General features: G+C 37.2%; 1 protein-coding gene across 3 annotated transcripts in view; it reads left to right on the top strand.

The window, feature by feature from the left end:
• The window catches only part of rgs6 (regulator of G protein signaling 6), a 154,255-nt gene extending 136,026 nt beyond the window's left edge, over positions 1–18,229 (top strand). For 2 of the 3 annotated variants that reach the window (XM_039741164.1, XM_039741167.1), the window contains exons 17-18: positions 8,403–8,456; positions 17,602–18,229. In XM_039741164.1, coding sequence (XP_039597098.1) covers positions 8,403–8,456; positions 17,602–17,652 — 105 coding nt within the window. In that variant the 3' untranslated portion in view covers positions 17,653–18,229. The remainder of the gene's footprint in view (positions 1–8,402; positions 8,457–17,601) is intronic. The other variant, XM_039741166.1, reaches the window with a different exon arrangement.
• The last annotated feature ends 5,941 nt before the right edge of the window (positions 18,230–24,170 follow it).

Below are 24,170 nucleotides of genomic sequence, written 5' to 3'. Positions count from 1 at the left end.
GAGTATCAGTATTGGCAGTCCAGTCCAATTTGTCATCCAGCTGCACTCCCAGATATTTAAAGGTCTGCACCCTCTGCACAGTCACCTCTGATGATCACAGGGTCCATGAGGGGCCTGGGCCTCCTAAAATCCACCACCAGCTCCTTGGTCTTGCTGGTGTTAAGGTGTAAGTGGTTTGAGTCGCACCATTTAACAAAGTCTTTGATTAACTTTCTGTACTCCTCCTCCTGCCTACTGCTGATGCAGCCCACAATAGCAGTGTCATCAGCGAACTTTTGCACGTGGCAGGACTCCGAGTCATATTGGAAGTCTGATGTATGTAGATTGAACAGGACCGGAGAAAGTACAGTCCCCTGCAGCGCCCCTGTATTGCTGCACACGATGTCAGACCTGCAGTTCCCAAGACGCACATATTGAGGTCTGTCTGTAAGATAGTCCACAATCCATGCCACAAGGTGTGAATCTACTCCCATCTCAGTCAGCTTATCCCTAAGGAGCAAAGGTTGGATGGTGTTGAAGGCGCTAGAGAAGTCCAAAAACATAATTCTTACAGCACCACTGCCTCTGTCCAGGTGGGAGAGGGATCGATGAAGCATATAGATGATGATGATAATGTTAATAATATTAGTTCACTTTAATAAGATCATTTAAAATACTCCCCTTGCCTTGTTAATAACAATGCATTTAAATGGGATCATTCACATTTTGACTATCTTAATAATATGTTTAAATTAAATAAATTAATATGTATGTCTGCCCTAATAATTATAATAATGTACTGAGATAATTCAAATTTTGTGTCACTCAAATGACAAATCATATAGACCCTTTAATAATAATAATAATAATAATAATAATAGTTCATTAGATAGATACAAGAATAATTGGTAAAATTTTGTGTCTCTCCTAATAATAAAGTAATAACATTCAGCTTATATTATTCTAAGTTTATATCTGCTGTAATAATAATATGATAATATTAATACAGTAATGATTCTTGTCTTGCATCCTCTGCTGGACAGGCTTCAATCACCTGCATCCACCAAACAGACTTAGTGGGTGTCATAATGATTTGATTTTTAATTTTGATATACCTTGTTAATCCTTGACAGTGAAACTGTCTCTTTGCTTGACCTTTGGGTACATTATATTACATTAATAATAATAATAATAATAGTAAAAATAATGCACTCAAAATATATTAATTAAAATATTGTTCTTGCTATAGTAATAATAATATAACTAATAATAATACAATGAAGTTAGAATTCTTACAATTTAACACACTAAAATAGAAATAAAAATAGACTTGTTCTAGTTGTCAGTTAATCATTCTGAAGCTAGCTTAACCCAGTTCAGGGTCACAGTGGGCCTAGTGTGGCTGCAGTGGGTGACAGGCAGGAAACACCCCAAGGACAAGTTGCTAGTTCATTGCAGGATCCAGCCATACATTGACATACTCTTCCACATTCTGAGGGAGGAAGTGATCTCATTGATGCAATTAATGTACACAACACACAGATTAATACTTTAAGAAAAACTCTTACATAAAAAACAGCATACATCACCAATACACAAAGTATTAGTTCATGCAGACACATACTACACACCACTTAACCGCCATACCACAGGTGACATCACAGAGGACATAACAAGCATACAACTTAAAACATTGAATGGTAGACATCCTCATGAACTTGACTAGCCTTGTGTGGATACGACTGTGTCAAATAGCTGGCTAAGCTGTATTGATATCTTTGGCAATACAGAAGGGCTTATGCCAGCCATACAATAGTTATGCAAAAGTTAGAAACACAAGACAGAGAATTGATTATTAGGGACACTAACATTACAGAGAGTACAGCCAGATATGGCCACAAGACACAATCCAACACATCCCATCAGGCTGTAAACCACAGACAGGCAGACTGATGACATGTAAGACACAATCAAGTGGCAAACATTAGACATCAAGAACTGGCACTACAGTGTACAAACTATTTGACACATTAGAAATACTAGAAAATGGCATGTATAAACTAGACTGGAACAGATCTACACTGACAGACCTTGACAGATGACAAACAAAATAAAATAACAGATATTATTGACATGGCCAAACCATACACACATAGCTTACAAAATATACACACAAATAAAATTAAGAACACTTGTGGAGAGTAGACAAGGTGATCATTGTGTGTTGTGTTGGCCATTGGTGTTATCCCACATCAACTACACAAAAGCCTGCAGACATTACACATAAACAAATACACACACATAAAATGACAGAAAGCAGCCATTTTAAATACATGTCATATAGTGAGAAATTCCTTAACATAAACACAATCTCCTAATACATCTGCATGTGCACACACCACATAAAACTGCCCGGTATCTTTTCCTTGGCCAGATATAAAGAGTAGCAGTGGGACTATCCCAGGAAATACTTTAAATGGTGATAAAAATAATAATTCAAAATTTTTCTAATATCGTGGCTAGAATGCCAATCTACCACAGATACCTGTACTGGGAAAAAGTGAAAACCATCACACATGCAATGAGCAGGATATAAACATGTCATGTGGCAGAGGTCCACTAAGTGGCTTTGACTGAAGGTGCAAATATTACAGACTTAATGAATGCCCTGCAGGTCAGAGTACTCGATCCAAAGGCATTATATAAATAAAATGTATTATTATTATTCAGTTTGCATTGACCCCAGTTTCCAGATCAAACAGCTTTGGTGGAAGACTGACTGACTGGATCATAGTAAAGGAGTCAGTTACTTTCAACAGAGGTGCTAAAGTTCAGCCACTGTATGTGTTCATTGCCAAATAATTATTACAGTTAAGTGATTTTTACTTTTTTTGAACTTTGTAACAGACAATAGTGGAAACATCTAGCCAGGGAACATTTCAGATCTCAATGGTGAATAGAACAGATAAGCTGAATATTTCATGAGTTTGTGCATTGGTGTGAGTGATGGAGCAGCGCTGTCTGCAGGTTTCAATGTCTCTATGCCCTATCATGTGAGCTCCCATTAGGGGCTACTAAGGAGTCGTCTGCAAAGTAGAGCTTGTAACAACCATATAAAAGAAAAGCTGTTGGGGTTGCTTGACAGGTGAACCAAAAGAAAGGTCAGGCCCAGTGGGGCAACTGGTGATGTAGACTTTGGTGAACCTAGTTTAAGAGTGTCATTATCACTGTTGCACAGAGTTTTGACATACACCATTTCTATTTTTATACATATGATTAATATGTATTATTGTTACAATGGTGTGATCACAATGCTTTTGAATTATTTGATTTTCTTCTGGTCATCATCATTTTGTTGAATTGCAGCCGGCTCGCAGCCTTCTTATTTATTAACCATCTTTGTTGTGTGTTATACTACTGCAACACTGATACGGTATATAAGATGGTGCTGTGAAATGTGTGGTGCCCTAGTTTTGGGATTTAGCCTCCTTTAGCGTTATGTTTACCCGTGGAAAACAAGCCAAAAACATTGCAACAAGAAAAAATGTTATTATGTGTAACAGATACCAAAACATCAACATAATCACGGTAGGAAAGGTATGCCTAGTGTCCACTGCTGTACTTTTGCAGATTGCTATGCGGAAAATTGCTGATAAACTTTTAAACAGAAACCAGGAGATGAACATAAAAAAACAAAACAAAACAAAAAAGGATATAAAGAGAAACAAAACTGAAGCCCAGTACAAGAGACAATAACCATGGTCGAGAGAATAAGAGGGTCAAAACCAAAAGTACATGTGAGAAAAGAGCTCAAAGATAAACTTTGAATACTTCAGAGATTTGGGATCTACAGATAAAGATAAACACAGATAAAGGTTTGCACTCATAGCCATCTTTTTATCCCATCACATTGATTACACATCTGTCCCATCCTCAGAGGACTCACCCCTAGCAATGCTGAAAGTGGACCTAACAATGGAAATAAACACCCTTGACCCAAAATCATACCAAATTGTGACATGGATTTAGTACACATCCATCACGTGACATGTTTTGAGACGGTCACCAACATGCAGTTTAATGTCGCAATATAGACTGTACATGCATTTTCTTTGCACACTTTTCTTGTGCATGAGATGGTAGAACGTCAGTGTTTGATCTGTAAGATGAACATGTCCATTTTGGTATTGTAGGCTGCCATAGCACAAAGGCATAGTAACTTCTATATTTCCGCTGATACAAATGACTGTTGCCACATTGCGAACAGTGTTTAGGGGGCTAACATCTCTCTTTTCCTTTCACTTGATGGTAATCATTTTGCCTTTTTGCCACAAACCTACTTGCACCACAGTGAACCAAGCATAGACCAAATTCACCAGACATATCAGGGCATTTTGGTGTACAGCCCCATCAGTCACTCTCTGTGTCAACATCTGATGATTAATTTACATTGTCGCCACTAATATTTGATTCAACTGAATAAACTAAATTCAGTTTCAACTTGCTTTACAGCTGTTCATTTACATGCCATTATATTTTTTAACCAAATGCTAGGCCCCACTCAGTGGTATATTGATTAGTTACCATTGGGTAACAAAACATATAGAAATATTCATTACTAGCCAACGCCCACCATAGCATATGGCGGTGTAAGAATAGGAAACCAAGAAGAAAGAAATACTTCTTGAAAGATGCAGTTGTGAATAGGTGTTTTGCTGGAGACGATTTGTGTCAAGAAATATTCCACTGATAGGAACAGGCAGTTGCTGAATCCTGGAATAGAGATGACGTTGTACAAAAACCCCTCGACAGAGAAGATACTGTTGTTCATTTTATAACAAAGGCTTAGGAAACAACCGATGCAGTATAACAAAAATAGCAAGGAGCAAAACCAATGCCAATGGTCAAGAGAGTATCTTCCTGTAGCAGGCTATGGAAAAGACTCCCAGACGCACACATGGCCAAAGTGAAAGGTCACGCAGTCAGGCTAGATATAGAGCGGTGACATGACACCAATGGGGTCATGAGAGAGAAGCGGTGAACGTGGTATTCCGAAGGAGGAATAAGATTTGAGAAATGCGGCATGGGGGTGTAGGGGAGGCTGCAGGCAGCGTGGGGAAGGGTTTGGAAGAGGAGGAATAGGAATCGAGAAATGCTGTGTGCGTTGCATGTGGGGGGGACCAGTTTTGAAGAAGAAGGACAAACCAGAAGAGAAATATATATGAGATTCTTTTACAGCATAAGGTTATTTTATCCACTAGATGGCAGCAGAATGCTATTGGATGATTATCGCTTATCCAGAGCAACACTCAGGGTTAATCATTTTTACATAGAATTCCGAGCTGAGAGAGGCTCAGGATTAGCAGCAAGGCGGTTGAACTCTAAACTGAGAAGTGTGTGTCTAGAAATTGTGTTATTTTTCTGGGTGGTTTTGGTTTGTGAACTTCTTTCTTTGTTTTCTGTGTAAGATTTCTGATGAATATTTTTTGTATTTGCATTTCAAATTTCCTACTGGTTTTCAGACTTTTTGCATCTTCCCCAACTTCAGTTTATGCTTATTACTGCTTCTGAGCTATTCCTTTTGTTTAGTGGAGGTAATTCTTGTTTCCATCAAAACTCTGTCAAAATCAACATGCTCCAAAGTGTAGAGCACCCAGAAGGAAAACTGCCAACAAACTGGTGCCGAAGTGACGTAATTAAAATTATAATAAAATTATAGAAAAAGAACATGACTTTCAAACTAAAAATAACAAGAAATTGTGTGGCAAAGCGTGAACCAAAATGTGTTACATTAAGAATGGAGAGGGCCTTCATCCTGATGGATCTTATATGTTCCCTAAATTGACCTGCAAACCTTACCTTCATTTTGCCTGTGTAATTTGCAACATCACTTCAGTACAGTTTTACGAGTTAGTGGGGAACTTTATGTATTAAAACACAAAATGCAGCCATATTTTGAAAGACATTATTAAAAAGGAATATTTTAATCTTCAAAGAAACTGGTTTGTCATGTAATGCAGGTGACTTAGATACCTCTGTTCACTAACATGGTGACTGGGGGAGTTGCTGGTACACCATAACTATTTACTAACAAAAACCGGAGGAAGAACATGCATGGCCATCATGTCATTTGTATTCTTTCATATTTAAGACATATTTGTTATTTATTTATACTGTGATAAGACCCAGAGAAGATGAAAGAGGCTAGAAGTTGAGCTCATTACTGTAACAAAATAATGAAGGTGCAATGTTTTGCGTTTTGATTTCCTAGTTTTGTTGGGTGCCAGACAGCTTCCTTCTGACACATGTCTTCTAAGGTGTTCTTTTAGGACAGATACAATGTCCTAATTGTCAGTTTGTTTGAAGCAAACCCACAAATCATATTTGTTTTAAATGTTAGGTATCTCATGTAGTTTGTAGTGATGGCTGAGAAAAAATAGCCTCATGGTTTTATGTAGAACAGAGTTAACAAAGTTTATGCTTTAATGGAAGTGGACAATGGCTAATGCTGGACAACAGCAAATAATATCAAAATGTTACTTTTGTCAAATAATCCATGTCAAATCATCTTGTCTTTTACTGCCCTTAAAATATGCAAAAAACATGCATTTTTGCTAAAGTATTTTTAAATTGATTCTTCCAGTAAAATGAAAGCAACCCACAACCCGCAGCCCTTTCACACAGGTTGTGCTTTTGAATTGAAGGCAAGACTTGGCTAATGTATCAAGGACAGATGCAGGTGTTCAGTTCAAAAACATGACCCCCTGTGGGTTGTGAGCTTCTTTTGGTGTGTAACATTTAAAAATATATATATATCTCTGTGGTGTTATGGGTCCACAGCTCGTTGAGCAAAAGGCCATTCATTTTAAATAGATAACCACCGCACCCGAGGCGGCTTCGTGAGGGGGGGCGTTGTTGTAGCGAGCCGCGGGGCAGTCGTCGATGTGGGCGTTTCTCACCGTGTGCACAGGTGAGGAACTGCCCACATTCGTGATTGCTCCCGTGGCTAATGCTACAGCTGTAATGGCCCCTCACGTTTTAAAAAGAAGCGCGAGTCGGTGTGGAGGGAGAGAAAGAAACGATCGGAGAGAGAAAGGAAAGGAAAGGAAAGGAGAGGACGGAGGTTACCGGGAGCAGGAGAGGAAGCAGACGGTGCGTGAGTGTGGTGAGCGCGCGATCGAGCGCTCGTGGACAGCTGCATGGAAGCTGGGTGTTAGGCCGACACCCACGTGTTGGTGTTGATGTCGCTCCCGCTGAGCGATCAGGTAGCGGGAGTGACCAGGGAAGGCGACTGGCCGCGGAGAGGCCATGGAAAGGCAGCGGAAGTCGGGAGACTTGGTGGTGGGAATCCCCAACGTGAGCGACCTGGCCGTTGTGGGAAACCAAGTTCTCCGGGACTGGGATTAGTGCCATACCGAAGCCAGGGATCGGGAGGTCTCCAGTCTCGTGCGTGTGTTTCAGGAGGGCAGCTGCAGAGAGCGTCTTGCCTGCTGCGATGCCCAAACGGGATTAGCAGGTGTGACACTAACAGAAGAGCACCGGATTTGTTTGATGGTTTTTAAGACTGCTTCCTGATCATTTTAACCTCTGGTTTTAAAGGATTGTTTTTCTATTGATTTTAACCTCCTCGTTTTCATTTAATGGATTATTTATTTATTTATTGAAGAACTTGGAGTACTGCACTATTTATGGAACACTTGTTTTGATGGACAATTTTTAATAAAAGCACTGTTGCACTTTTTGTATACCTTCCCCTTGCTGGAATCATTTGCCTCCATTGACTAGCTCACTCAGTTACATTATCGACGGTGTTGGGTTCGAGTGCTTCCAATAGCAATGGGAGTGTGGAGCCAGAACCCACAACGTCACAATCTCTTTTGGGTGTATTGTTCCTTTAAGGTCTCTTTTTTTTTTCTAGGGATTTTCGAAAAGAATAATCAGGCATGAAAGTGAGTTTTTAGGCTTTCAACAAAGTTCAAAGGACAAACTAAACAAATTTTGACATGCTTGAAAGCAATAAAGCAAGCAGAACCTTAATGATAATATACATTTCCTTTCAACAATAACAAACTTTTAATAATCCAGCAGTTACCTTTTGAGATATTATGCTTATTTGAATTCTCATTTTTCTTTTTAGTTTTATTGATTGTTCTTAGATGAAATAATTTTCAGTGCATGTGCATTTGTCGCAACTGTAGAATAAACATATTATTCCAAATCTCCCCTTTGATGAACTGCACTTCCTTTTTCCAATAAGACTCCCTCCTATCCATAGCTTCTGACTCATCCCCTAATTTCAGCCTTATCTGCTTGCTGACTGAATCAACAGCAAAGTCGGTTCATGTCGACTTAGCAGCGCCTTGACCTTCTCACCAACTTGACCCTCCATTTGTTGTCTCTCCCTTAATTCCACCTCTCTGAAGCCTGAGAATGAACAGGGACGGCGTACATCATTAGAGAAGTTCACCCGCAGTGTGGTGAGTACTCTTTCCTTGTGAGCCTTCCTGATTAAAGCCAGGGTCCCATGTGGAGTGACGGCAGGGCAGCCTCTAATTTTACTGCTTAGCACATGTGCTCAGCTTCACCATTGTCTTATGAGCCATGGAAGTCTAGATTATTCTTGGGCTTGATTTGTGTTGCCCGCTTTTTGATATACTTTTTTGGTCCATTTAAAACAGAACTATAGTCGTATTTTTTTCATTATGTTCGGAATCAAATTAAAATAAATATAAATCCAGAACAGAAAAAAGGTGTGCCTAGCATGTAGAAGTGTGTGTGTGTGTGTGTGTGTGTGTGCATGAGTCAGTATCTTCAGGCATGTAGGTGTCCATATGTTTGTGTGCTTGGCTGTGCATGACGTGCGGATGTGCTTGCAGTTTATGTGCTTGCTTGCGTTTACATGCATGCAAGTTTGTGCATATGGACACGTTTGCAGCTGTGTTTTTGTGCATGACGCTGTGCACACAAAGCGGAAGTGGACCCAAATTTGTTGAAGATTGCTGAAGTTTACTTTTTGCTTAACAAAGCTGGTGTCAAACGTCACCAGGTTAGTGATGGACTGAAATTCTGCAAAAAAAGATATAGCAGCATAAAAAAATCATTACAGATCAGAGGATGGGAAAACAAGTGGTCCTTCAAACCCTGGTGTTGGAAGCAACATGTCTGGAGAATTTATTTTCAGCTCAATTGAGCTACTCTTTGTCTCAAAAATGTGCCATTTGGAAGATATTGCAAATGCATTTCAAGACATTTTTAACAGTTTCTTTTTTTAGACATTATTTGTGTTGAAATTTTATGTTCGCCATGTGTCCATAGAGGTTTTCCTACCACATCCCGAAAGATGTGCCAGTTAGTTTAATTTGTGATTCCAAACTAGCCCTTGTGGGATTCTGAATATAGATATGAGTGTGTGTCTGGGTGTTTCTGAATGGGCCTTGGGATGAACTTCAGTTCTGTCTTCAGCTGCTTTCTGCCTTGTGCCCAATGATGCCATCACAGGCCCTGGCCACCTCCACAACCCTTAATTGAATTAAGCAGATTTGAGAATGTTAATTTGTGTTATTCAAGTTTTTAGGATGAAAAACAGAGCTCCTGTGCAGACACAGAGAGGTGACAGATTTGAAATTAGGACACTGGATCACATCACAGTGCCACTCTGTTTGTCTTTACTGCATGAGCCGATTTGAATATTGCTTCTCATAATCCTTTATCTTTAATTTTAGAAAGTCTGTTGTGACAGTCAGTACATTGCATTGAAGGAACTATATAAATTTATGACAACCTTCAGTCACAAATTAACCTTTAAGCATCTGAACGTTTGAGCCTTTATGATGTGGAGAAAAATCCATTCAGACTCTGAGAGCACATAGGCACTAGCAGCAGAAACTGCAGCAGAAACTGTCCAGATAGATCAACTGTATTGGGTTATTTTCATTTAGATGTTGTAAGCAACAATTTTAATATCAATATCAGTCTCATCATTCAATTGATTACATAGTTTTATATTCAGACTATTAGTATACCTACTAAACATAAATATAGCAAATTTCTCCTGCATATTCTGGACTGTTTCTTCTGCAAGATTTGTTCATGGACGTTGATTATAGCTTACTGGGCTGAAAGGTGCCATCTGGTGGACATTTGTAACATATCATAACACAATAATACCAAACCATGTAATCTAATTCTGGGGGCTGAGAGCTGGAGCCTTTCCTGGCATAAATATAAATGGAAATAGAAATATACATAGGTTATGGACATCTACATACTGTATGTGTATGTCCTATATACATAGATCCTGTATATATGAAGGGCATATACTGTATATAAAACAAATGTATATATGACACACACACATACTTTTTCACTGAAATGATGGTACACATACCTTTACTACAGTACTAACAAACATTTTCCTATATTCATCTTTTAAGGTCACAGGATGTATTCTGCAAAAATGACTATTGTATGCTTTACAGTGTTTGTCAAACACAACTTCATTTTGAGACAATTTTTGTCTATTGTTGCTAAGCCATTGCTAGGTAAGCTCAATTTGAAGTATATGGCGTATGACATCACTGGGTCAAAGGTATAATAGGTCAGTATCATGCACTTCCAAGTTGTCTAAGTTTATGGATTCTATCAAAAGACCTAGTGTTATTACTGCTTGTTAAAAGGTTCTCTGGTTACAAATTTTGCTTGTTTTGACTACAATTTTTGTCTTTGGTTCTGGTTGCATGAATTTCTAGTTATTGTCCCTGTTGCTCCATTTCTTACAGTGTTTTCTGTCTCACATCCCTGGCTTTATTTATTTACTCTTTAATCACTTGGTTACAATTTTGGCTAGTTAACCACTACTACAATCTGTATCCCTATTTCAGATTATTTTTTAACTGCTGACATCCAGTGCAGTCCAGTACATATAGTAAATACAAAGTTATATAACTTAATATTCTCAAACCTCTTTAATATAACTCATGGTACTGGGGGAGTGGGGCTGCAATCTATCTCAGCAGCTTTGAGGACAAGGCAGGAACCAGTCCTGGTTGAGAAGCCCAATCACAGTAGAGCCCAGTATGGCTGTACACATCCTCGCAGGAACAGATTGCAATGACCAATTAGCTAACATCCACATATACTGTATGAGGATATGTGAAGAAAAACAGAATACCTGCAGAAAAATCCAAATAGATGCAGGAACAAAATGCAAACTTCATATAAATGCTGGATTTAAAAACAGGATGTTTTATGTATGAGACAGCTGGGCTACCATGTAAATACAATATATTCCACCCACTGTCTTTTTATTTATTTCCTTCTCTTATATTTAAAACTGAGCTTAATGAAAAATTTGACTTGTTCAACATCATTAGTAAATGATACAAATGTATCTTGGTCTGGTTTTAGAACGTAAGTGAGCTTTGCTCAGTGCAGGCATTGATCTACCACAGTTCAGCCTTAAAATCAACGCTGTAAAGGTTGTAAATGGTGGTAATAATTTATGGATTTGATTGAAGAAATCGTTTATCTAACCATAAGCTTCTACAACTGGATATGTTCCTTCCTCTTCATTACCTTCTAGCAATTTTCTCTTTCTTTTCCTTCTATTCTACTGACTGTGATGCTCTTTATCGTCTTGCTCTTCTTAAAGGAATACTGTACCCAAAATATTTTTTAAATGTTACTTACCCCAGGTAGCTTGTAGTGATGGCCAAGAAAAACTGTTAATCTCAAATTTTCATGTAGAATGGAAACATTTTATATATATATATATATATATATATATATATATATATATATATATATACATATATATACATACACATATATATATATATACATACACACATATATATATACATATATATATATATATATACACATACATATATATATATATATATATATATATATATATATATATATATATATATACATATACACATACATACATACATACATACATACACATATATATATATATATATATATATTGTGAACTTTGCCCGGACACAGACAGGCGGACATCTTGTTTCAAACCACCACACGTTTATTTACACTATTTACAATTAATACAATGGTCACAAAGACCCAGTCCAATGGTCACACAGACCTTAATCACGTGCACAAACCCCAAACCAATCACAGTCCTGGCCACAATGCCTTGTCTTCGGGCCGCCTCCACAGCTCCTCTTGCCTCGTCCTCCTTCCACCCGACTCTAGCCTCGAATGAATGGAGACGGCCCCTTTTATAGAGGACCCGGATGAGCCCCAGGTGTTCCCGGCAATCTTCTGGCCACGCCCTAGCGTGGCGGAAGTGCCGGCTGTCCTCCGGCTGCTCTCCGGGCGCCGTCATAAATCTTCCCCCCAGCACTTTCTGGTGTGGCGGAAGTGCTGGGGTAACAGGTCCCCAAGGCACTGGGGCGCCTCCTGGCGGTGACCACGGGCCCCTACAGGGAAAGGCTTCCATGCCCTTGACCCGTGGCCCCCAAAGCAACCCGAAAGGCAAACCCCACGTAAATTCCATGGTGACCAATACTGTACAATGACAAAAGATGTGAAAAATGTCCATTGAAAAAAAAAATTAAATAAATAAAATCTCACATTACTAGTTTCCTATTATCAACATGTCCATTATCCAGTCGTATGTTCAAATCATGCAAAGCACATGCATTTTTTTTACTAAAATATTTGAAAATACATACTTCTGGAAATTATGGTGCACATCATAAAGAGGAAATAATAATAATACTGCCCTTCTGAATTAAAGACAGGAATGCTGACCAATGAATGAAGGGGATTTGGGGATCTTCAGTTCAAAACTGCAGTATTATGGGAACACATTTCTTATTTTCATTTTTATTTTTTCCTTGTACTTTTTCACATTGTTTCTCGCTGTGCAGCATTGGTTGCTATTTGCTTCTATTAAATCATAAACATTTTACTTTCATTCTGCACTACAGCCCCAAAAAAATACAAGTATTTTCTCATCCATCACTAAAACATTCATGGGGTATATAACTCATAAAAAGCACACTTTTTTGGCAGATAATTCCTTTAACAGCAGCCTTTTAAGTACAGTACAATGAACTCATGCTCCATGTGTACACTTTACCTTTGTGTCATTTGGGAAATTCTGCATTATGTACCTTGACAACTTATGCATTGTTTCAAATATTTTAAAGGCAATGATGGCACAGACAAGGTTGTTTTATACTCTCCTTTCCAAGTGAATTAATTTGCTTTTTTCCTTTTAAATTGTGCCTACTGCCAACTACACTCATCCACTTTTTTAAGCAGCATCAAATGTACATCACTTAGAAGTTTGACTCCAACAATTCACCTATAGTTTAACCTTTAGAATCTGAATTGGCCTTTGTTAACATATAGTATTACACACTGTCTTTCTTTATTAAACTTAATCAGAGTAAGTAGTTTTCTTCTCATTTATTTATTCACCAGACAGTTTTACGAGGCACTAAATGATTCTAAAATGCCAAGTGTTATTGGTCTACCAAAGAAAATGGTAGAATCTTTTGAATTATAAATCTAAAAACAAAATAGAATCACAGCATTATACAGACAATGGTCTGACACCAGGAAATCAGCTAACACCAAAGCTAAAATGCCAGCTAGTCATAGTCAAATGAAAGTTGAGTTTAAACTCCAAACAGACAAAGAAAAAACACAATGACAAATGATTTGTTTGGAATATAGAATCTTTCACAAAGAGGTCTAGTGCATCTGGATCTAAATAGTTTTGACGTTTTGTCAAAAACGTCCATTGTGTTATATCTGGTTCATGCTGACTAACACCTGGAGCTGTTACTAGTAAAAAATTGACACATAAATGTGAAAAATAAACAAAATAATGGTAAAGATTCTGCTGTTTGAAGAAGGTTGATCAAGCACTTCAACCCCACATAGAAGCTGGAAAAGGTGAAGAGGAAGAAGAAGACTAAAAAAAGACATCTCAAAATGCAAAAACAAATGCAGTAAAGATTTTACCAAATATTAAAGTCCTGAAATTCATAACAGCTGTGGCCAATTATCTCTTTATCTGGCTCTGTTACATTTCTTTTAACAATCCCCTTCGAAGGTTATTTAAATTGCACTGTGTTTTTTAGCCTGGGGAATGTGAATTTTCCAGGTTCTCTTGACTCTTTCATCTTGAAACCTGTGATGCTTACAGTCCAGCAATTCACCTCTAGATGTTTTGTTTGCTGCTTCAGACCCCCCAACCCCTTTATCAGTTGATCCTCTGAGTATAACAACCCATCATGTCTTAGTCAATAAAAGCTAGCTGAAGTAGTAAGTAAAAGCTATGTAACATGTAACACAACGTTTCAAGCAATTGTTAGTCGTACCCTTCACTTGCATAAGCTTAGCAAGATGGAGGCAGTCACATAACGTGATATGACCAGCAAATCACTCCAACTAATCCAAGACCGATTTCAACAAAATCTAACAATTCTTATTTTGTCTTTAGTCCTACAGACGGGCTCTATGCACATAACAATCAAAGAATGCTCATCTGGAAGTACAATGCATGTAATGCAGCAACAAAGAATTAGGAATATGAGTGTTTTGGACCTCACAAACAAAAGAGAAGCTCATTTGTGTAATATCTACATAATGTTTTACATACCACTATAGAAAGGGAAAAGGTAAACGAGCATATATATTATGGCTGAACTCACCATACATTAAACCTTTGTAAAGCACCAGTGCCTTCAGGCAGCTCATAATTTTCAGATGCTCATAAATTTATGGCACCCCTTGCCGCAAACTTTTACTCATGATGATATTTTGTTGTTTTCTGATACTAACACTAAAGCTTCATCACATTAATAAAAATCATGATAATAATATTCAAAGTAGTACAATATAATTGTTGGCAATTCACAACAACATCATGAAATGGAAAATGGAAAGACTGAGACACACCGAATGAGAGTAAAGCCCAATGATGTGCATATTTATTTAAAAGTGAATGAGCCACAGCCGTACTTTCAGAAGAATCATCTTCCTACTGTTATAGACACAGGAAACACCTCGTAAAGTAAGTTACTGAAACTAACTACAGCTATAAGTCGCATTTGCTCAGTGTCTCAAATTATTTTCCATCTTTGTGCATGACACTATTTATCTAATGCCCCAGGAGTCTTCACCTGCCTTCCTGAACATTCCCAATTCTGTAAAGTGCTCCAGGGGCTCACAGTGGCATAACTGGCGGGGACGAGGAGGGACATCTGTCCCTGGGCAAAGCACCCAGTGGGCGCCAAATTGATGTTACGAAATTTTAGAATGAAATATTTTCCATTCTTAAATGCACTAAAAAGCTAATAAAAAACATTTGCATACTCAGTCCATCACTCCATCAGTATGAGAATACCTTTTTCTTATGTTTTTTGTCTCTTTCTGATTTCGAAGCACGTATTAGTTCTATATACCCAACAGACAATAATTTATCCCCTCCACTACTCTAACATGCTTGACTCCCACCCAGAAACATTTTTGACGTTATTAAACAGGTCGCGCGACTGACATGAGCCATTAGTGTATCATTGTCTAAGTTGTTACAAACGCCATTTCTGTGTGCCAAGTGATTTGTGTTTATGTGTCTGATAGAAAATTGATTGGGCTGTGGTGAAGTATTCTAGTAGATGGCTGCAAAAGTCTAGATGTTTCCCCATCATATTTTCGTATGAATGAATTGTAAGTAATGCAGTTTTTATAAATATATAATTATTTTGCTTTATAATTTGCTATATACTTTCTTTCAAATCATTTTTAAATGCAGAAAACGAATTTTCTCTTACAAAAACTAATGACGGATTTAGATTTTAAAGAACACGAGGCGCCGTTATCATTTTCGGAGACTTTTTATTTACAGTATTAAATTATACAAACACGTACAAACATTTGACTTTTTAATTGCAATAAAATAATCAGGATCTGAGATTAGTAATCGATAAATTTGCAGCAGCAAAGGCTAGGAAAATTTCTCTTTGAAGTTAATAATTACATTTAAAGCATTATACATCAAACTATTTTTTTTTACTTTATACTAACTTCATTTTCAAGTTATTATATCCAATGTAATCAAACTATTTTTTTTTACTTTATACTAACTTCATTTTCAAGTTATTATATCCAATGTAATGTTTAAGTTTTTGCAATGTTATATTTGAATAATATTTTAAAATAATTATATTTTCAAACTACCATTGTTGTCTTAATTATTTTACTTTGTTCTATCTTTATAAATTTAGCGAAACCTTGAAAATATACACATAAAAGTGCTTTAAAAAATTTAAATATTTAAAAATGTAAAACTATTTAAAATAAAAAATATGACTTTTTTTTATTAAAATACTGTTTTCTTAAATACATTTTTTAAAATTTTCTTTCCCTTCCCCATTGCATTTTGGCAAACAGGAGGGGGCGTAAAATCTTCAGTTGTCCCCGGGCGTTGAAAACCCTAGCTACGCCTCTGGGAGCTCATGGACTTCAGAGCTCAGCATACTGTACCGGGGTGGCATTTCTCTGTCAATCACCCATCCAGCCACGCTTATCTTCAGGTTATTATGCTGGCTATACGATACAGTTTATATTCACAACCACTGGTGTGTTGATACTGTGATATCACTTGAAATTCACATATGGATATATGTAGCTTGCTTTAACATTACTTCACATAGACTCATGGTGAAAAAGTATAAAAATGCATTTTACTTAAGGGCATTCAAAGTGGGTGCAAATTTTGTGAAATGCTTGGTTGCGACAGACCCAAATCATTGCTATTGCAAAGCTGCTTTTTCTATGTAATGTTACCAACACTTTCATTACAGCTGACAGCATGTGGCTTAAGTGCCTCAAGTATGGGAAAGGCACTATATAAATGTATTATTATTATATCTCCACGTAGATGGGTCAATTACTGTGTATAACATGTAAGATTTGTCATTAATATCATTCCATTTCTGTCAATATCTTTTTAGGAGTTCATTGTTGTCCAGCATTTGAAAAAGATTCAGCCTTTTCTGGGATCACTGCCTGAATGTCATCCTCTGGCAGCACCTAGTGAGTTAGGAAAGCATATGAGATCATCTAAATACTGATGAAATCAGGAGTAGTTTCCTAAACTAGGAACATTAATAAAATGCTACTACTCCTACTCCCAAGAGTAGGACCAGAGTTGCATCACTCTGAGATTTGTAAGTCAGTTAGGACCCTTTTCCTATTCTGAGACTCTTGGGCCCTGATCTGCTACTGTACTAACAGGAGTTGTCCTTTACCTCCATTGGTGGTTGAATGTGATGTTCTTCAATCCAAAGGTCCCAAGTTGGAGTCCAGAAAATGTCATCTCAGGAAGGATAAGCCAAAGAGAGGGGGCATCACCCTAAATGAATTCCTGAGCAGAGACAGGTGTTTATTGTTTTGTGAGCTGTTTTGTTACCAAATTTTGTTACTCTTGATGCATCTGTATAAACAGAACCCCACACAGCTTACTCACAGTATGAAGTCTCATAAAAACTGCCTTCATATTTTTGAAAAGGTTGTATATAAATATGTGATTGAAGGTTTGGGTTCTAACAGCTGTTTCTCCTTTTCTTGCAGGGCAAATCCTTGACAAGCAAGCGCTTGACAGGACTGATGCAGTCATCCTGAGAAAGCAGTCATGCCACACGTCTACAGAGAGGTCCTGCCTAGAACGTTCCCCTTCAGAGAGAGTCCGTGTCATCAAGCCAGGCCCGTGGATGAGCTGAACTTGTGCAAGAGGACCAGTTTGCATTGAATCTGCCGGCCTCCCGTACAGACTTCATATGATCCCTGGAGAATGTTAAGGAACAGGGCCACAAACTAGAAGGTTTATCCCAGGCGGCCCTTTCCACGCAATACTATTTTAGCTGCACGTAGCTGAAATCCTAGCAAAATATCATAGTGTTTATAGTCCCAAATATACTTAAAAATAAAATTTAAAAAAGCATGTGACTGGTAAAACTTGAAGTTGAACGGACACAAATGCCCCTGTTGCTCTTAGGCAGTTTCATAATGCTTCCAAATGGACTGCTTCTTATATACCTGCAGAGAAAACAAATAAAAGGTGTGAGGTGAAGCACAGGGGCACACCGGTGTCGCTGGAGTTTTTCTAAAACAAACATTTTATACAGATCTCGAGGACTGTTCTGAGCACTGCAGAAGAGTGTAGTGCAATCAAAAATAAAAATAAAAATACACACAACTGCATCTGTCTCTGTTAGACACTTGACTGTCTCAAAAGTGAAATGAAATGCACAAAACTTTTTTGCCTCACAGCTGCTTAGCCTTATTATGTCTAGAGTGCTTGACTTTCTCAAGTAGGGGAAGGAAGAACTTGCATTCACAGCTGATGGGCACACTTCACATTTTAAGGCTGATTCTCTAAAATTGCTCAGGAATCTTGTAAAGATTCTTGCACATGCAGTCATCAGCCATGATGTGTAAGGACACTCATAGCACTTGGTAAAGGAACTTGCCTTACAGAGTCTCATTGTTGGTTTACTCTTCAAGGTGCAGAACATGACTTTCACCCTGCTGCTTGCTCCTGTGAAAGGTGCTACATGAAGGTGCAGCATGATTTGAGTGGGCAAAATTAGCTTTCATTGATGCCATTCATTGTTCTTTCTTCACTCTGGCAGATTACATCAAAATTAAATGCATAATCTTGAATTTCTTACAGAGTTTAGACATAGAATCTTGTTTAATTTAGAATATTTATACACTGAACACCAGCTCAAGCACAGAGCTATGCTACATGTATATTTTGTGCAGAATGTGCATTAATTCAATGCCTGGCCTCTCCGGCAAGCTTGAAGACAATTAAATCTGTGCCAGCCACCATACCTATGCTAGCTGCCTAGCTAGCCATGAGATTTGTGCATCATGGTCCATTTGGCAAGGACACGGGAAAAGACAGAATATGTGGGGAAAGGAATGTTGCCCATCATTGTACATTTGTTACCTTTTTTGTGATATTTATTGGCACTGCTGGGTAAGACAAGAACACTAGAAAACTGCTTCCATGTTTAATAAAATGCTAAAAAATGTATTTAATATTCCAGTGTCAGCCTATAGCAAGAAACCAACACAATTCAATTTTATGTGGTCTGCCTAGAGAGCGTCAGGAACCAGTTTCATTTTCTTGTATGACTTTATTTTTATTAGTGTTGTGTTAGTTGTTCATTTTTGTGAAATCATAACATTCTCTTGTTCATTCTTTTACATTGGCACCACTATATTGTTAAAGGCAGAGTTGGGGGTAAAGTGTGAAAAGTAATGTGTGTTACATAGTCATTACTTTTTAAAATAAAGAATAGTGTAACACAATACTTACTTTATTAAAGCAACAATGCCAGTGTTACTAAAAAAACAGATACACGTTATTACATACGTTACTATGGGAGCTTATTCCTTCCACTCAAAAAAAAAAAAAAGTTTCATTTTGTGGTATTGTGGTTTTTTACAAAGACGCTGTCTGCTTTTGTTGGTGTAACATCATGCATGCATGTGTTCCAGAGGTCTGGTGATGGCTGGCGAGAAAGAGGTTAAGCACATGCACAGTGTGCAATCAAATGACAAGAACTGAATAAAAGTTATACGCATACTTTTAATCCTGCATATGCTGAGGGGACTAGTTTAGGGTCAGAGGGAACTGGTGATTGTCATGGCAAGGCAAGAAGCAAATGTGGTATGCAGGTCCTTTGCAGGGTTCAATCACACAGTAATTCCAAAAAGAGAAGGCTGTGAGCAATCCTGTTGCAGACATACAGCCTATTGTATAATTAAAGTATCAGTTTAAATTGAATCCAGTTATTTGCTATTGAAATGTTGAAACAGTGTGATCTGTTGGCGCTTAGGATTTAATAACAAATGCTGGCTAGTTTTCCATATAAAAGAAGAAAAAGTAACACACCATTTGTAAGGCGTTACATATAATAAGTAACTATATAACATATTTTTTTGTGTAAGTAATGAGTAATGTAACTAAGTTACCTTTAAAAGTAATGTGTTCCAACACTGGTTGTTGGAAACAACACCTAATGATGGAAACTGAACACATGATGTCATCAAACAACCCGTTATAATACAGTATGCTTGATTCTATTATGATCAACAAGTTTAAAGAGGAGTTTAAAGAGAGTGACTAGGAAATAGTAGGAATAAAAGGGAAAGAAAGGCATAAATGTTCGAGTGCTGCACTTTCAAATAAGCACTTGCTGGGCAAACTGGTGACTCTCAGTGTGAATGAAGGTGGACGTACATGCAAGAATGTGCCATGAGAATGACTGCCATTCTTCTTTGTGTCTTGGGCTGCTGGGACATACTTCATCTCATCCTTCATTGAAAAAGGGCTAATTTACTGGTAATATCATCAATTTGACTGGAAGAGCATTTCAGTCGAACTGGATTTAATCAAAGTGTTGCAGAGATAAGCGCACATCTTTTTAAGGAATCATTTGGGAACAGGCAGCAGTTAGTAATAGGTGAATTCAATCATCTTCACAAACGATTAATTAGAATACAAACTCTTCAAAACCTTAACAGTACCCTCATTGCTTCGTTGTTCTCATAACTGAGTTGTTCTTAATGTGCAGATGGTCCACCTAACACACAAATATCTTTTATAATGAAAACATAATATGATTATGTGCAACAAAGAAAATAAGCAACAAACACCACCCCAATGAATGCCATGGTTATGTCCATCAGAAAGCAAAACAGCAATTTGATTATGTCACCACCACAGTGATAAAATATTGTGAAAAATAAATGATGTTCAAAAACAAAAGTAAAAGAATCACTCAGATGTCTGATGCATTCCTACCAAATGACTGATGGATAGGCACAAGAAATGTATTAATGTAATGTGAAATTATGCATGCTGTAGATGTAAACCTAAACATTTTGCAAAATTCTGTTTCAACTATGAGCCTAAAATTAATTTTAATACAGCCAACAATGTATTTGGGAGCCGCTATCCCAATGAAGTAACATGCCTATTTGACTATATTTACTGTAATAAGACTTGATAAGGGACCTCCTCTCTGTAATGAAACAGACTTTGAATAAGTTCATACACTTTCCATTATAAAAATCATCAAGTGATCACCCATCTCCCATGAAGATAAGTTCAGCATCAAAATACCACTTAGATTTTGTACCAGGATCAATCAAATTCTTAAATTCTCACTGATGTTATGCAGAAATCAAAAATATATGGTCTTAGCTGTACAGGTAGACATTTACAGAAACACTGGGAAAAATTGTATTGGTGTCTGATGTTTAATATTTTTGAGTTAATTAAAAAATGTATAAATATTATTTATCAGTTACAGTACTCTTAGAGTGAATAGCATGTCCTACTCTGACAGCTTAAGAGAATTAAGTATCTATATTACTCAACATGGAAACCTGTTTCAGATCTTCAAAATTACAGAGTGTAAAGATAGATTTATAGATTACTACTGCATGTGTTCAGAGTGCAGTGAAATTCTTACTTGCATGTGCTAATCAACATGCAACACGTCACCACTCTCCGGCACCATACTTAGTAAATAGACCTACCTTACCTCAAACTCTCTGTCTTCCATACCTGAAACAAATTCTGAGAATTACTATGATTTCAATTAAAACTTAGGAAAGTTATCAACAAAGCTGACCCAGAAGAACTATTTCAGTTAAATAGTGAATCATGTACTTGAAGCTACCTAATGAAGACTAATAGAAGCCAGAAAGCCCATATTTTTGTGGGGTTCTTCAACTATTTGTGAAATTGAAAACTTTTTTTAAAAACAAAAAGATGAACCACTGAGACAATTTATCTCTTAGTTAACTAAACTAGCTTGATACTTTGTATGGTCCCTTGTTTGTAAAATTTAAATTTTCACAGAAGGTAATGGGGGCCCATCTACTATTGGTGGTAGTCACAAAGTGTACAGAAGGACAGTAGGCAAGCAAGGTGCCTCAAAATGGCTGAAAAGCAGGCAATAAAGAGAAGGAGCGTCGAACAAGAGAGGCTGAGACACACTGAGGAAAAGCATATGAAGAACACTGAGGGAACACGTAAAGCAAGGGATATCAAATATTTGTAAATTTGACAGGTAACGTAGGCAGTTCATAATAAATATTATTTTTGTCTTTTAAAAGGTGTCAGAGATTAGAACACACTAAACAAAATGTGTAACCATGTGATAAGTCGGGGGTCATTCAATTGGGTGAACTTTTCTATAAGAGTGAACTAGATATTATAGCAAGATTGTTTAATTAGTAACCTGAAATTCTTAAAACCAAAATTTAAAAGTTGTTGTGTTGACGAAATCAACAAAGTAACTGTAAAGAACATAAACAATAATAAAATTAATTAAAAAAAACAAAATGTGTGACTTTTTTTTCAAAAGAAACAAAAATAAATTTAACACACAGAAGATTCAGACTAATATTTTCAATGTCCACAAGAAGTGTGAGATTTAAGGTCTTTGCACATGATATTTGTCTTGAGAAACCAAATGCAATGTGTCGTAATGTACATTCTGGACCACCAACACAAACAAAAAAAAAAACCAAGTTCGAACAGAAGACCCATTCTGTAAAAAGTGTCTGAAATAACTGTAGTAGGATCATTAGAAACAACCTGCCTTGCTTTGGAAAATCCTCCAAAATCAATTTCCATTACCCTGATGCTGTGGCAGAAGCACATGACTGTAGTTTTAGTGATGCTTATTCATCCTGCTTTCTTCATAAAACTGGATTTTTCCCAGATCAGTTACATGACCTTTTATTTTCATTAATACTGCCCTTTTCCCATCTGTTCTTTCTTGCTTCCTCCTGTCCCTCTGTTTACTTCCTACTGGAAGTTTCTTCTTTGTCCTAAATTTTCACATTGTTCTGGCTTAGTCTCAAACTCCCTTTCTACTGCCACATTTTATTATGTTCCTTTGTGAAGTATAAACATAATTCATTTTCTTCTTGTATATACCCTATGACTTTATCGTGTTTCACAGTTGCTGTCCAAGCTGTTCTTTTTGTTTTTTAGCCTATCACATATATATTAACATTATTTTCAGTAATTAGATTCACAAATTTGCACCTTGTATGTTCTCTATAGTTGTCCTCTGTTGCTCCTCCTTTGCTGAAACAAAAGGTAACACCATGTTCTTACTGTCTTTGTACATTTTCTTTTATTCTAAAGCATTGCATCACTGGCAGATTCAATTACTTTTTTTGTTGCTTGTCTCAGTGTGAATGTAGCCTTTGTTGCATGGTGTGTTTTGATGGAAAGCTAGCCACTCCAAACAGGAAACTACGGGCTCTGTGTTACTGATCTCATACATTGTTTCTCCCACAAGAACTTTCATTAAATTGGTGTTGGAAGCAAGTCTACAACAGAAACATTTTTCAATCATGATGTCTCCCATTAATAGTTACATATGGTGATTCCAGGCAATGGCAATCAAACCACAGTAACCTGTGATAACTATGGCAGATTTATAAAGCCTCTTCTCACTGATGTTGTGCTCATGCAGATTTGTCCATGGAACAAGCAATCCAGCAGTGTGTCTGCTTGTCAAGATCACATACTGTATGTATGGGTCTGTGATGTGTAATTTATTTTATACTTTCACTTCAGTTGTTTTTGATGCTACCAGCTGACATTTCAGCACACCCAGATTAATTCAATTTAATTTGAGCAATTATTACTATAGTCCTTTTATAATAAGTTTTTATCATTACGTTTCATTAATATTGACATATTGTTGACTGTAACAGCCATGAGAACCAACAAACCTGAAGACTAATGGTAGCACGCCGCTGTAGATGATAGTGGTGCACACAACCTTACATCTGATCGATGTGAGAAAAGACAAATGTTCTTACTTGTTCTGGAAAAAGCTTTTTTTGAAACTTTTGCAGCAATTGTTATGATTACGAGTTCCAAAGCATTTAAGTAACAAAACAACTTCCAAAATGCCCACTAGAGGGGAAATCCTGTCAAAAATCCTGGCTAGTTACAAAATGGGCCATATAGAATCTTTATAAAATAAAAAAAATATTATCACAAACGGCCTGTACACTGGTACTCTGAGTGCTGTGCAGAATGGAGGCAGGATGTCTGCATTTTTCCCAGTTGGTTCTGGGGGTTCGTCAGA

Source organism: Polypterus senegalus, chromosome 18 (assembly GCF_016835505.1).
Source record: "Polypterus senegalus isolate Bchr_013 chromosome 18, ASM1683550v1, whole genome shotgun sequence".
In the NCBI taxonomy this organism is placed as follows: Eukaryota; Metazoa; Chordata; class Cladistia; order Polypteriformes; family Polypteridae; genus Polypterus; species Polypterus senegalus.
Note: the sequence above shows the minus strand (reverse complement) of the source record. Positions and strands in the feature narration are given on the sequence as shown.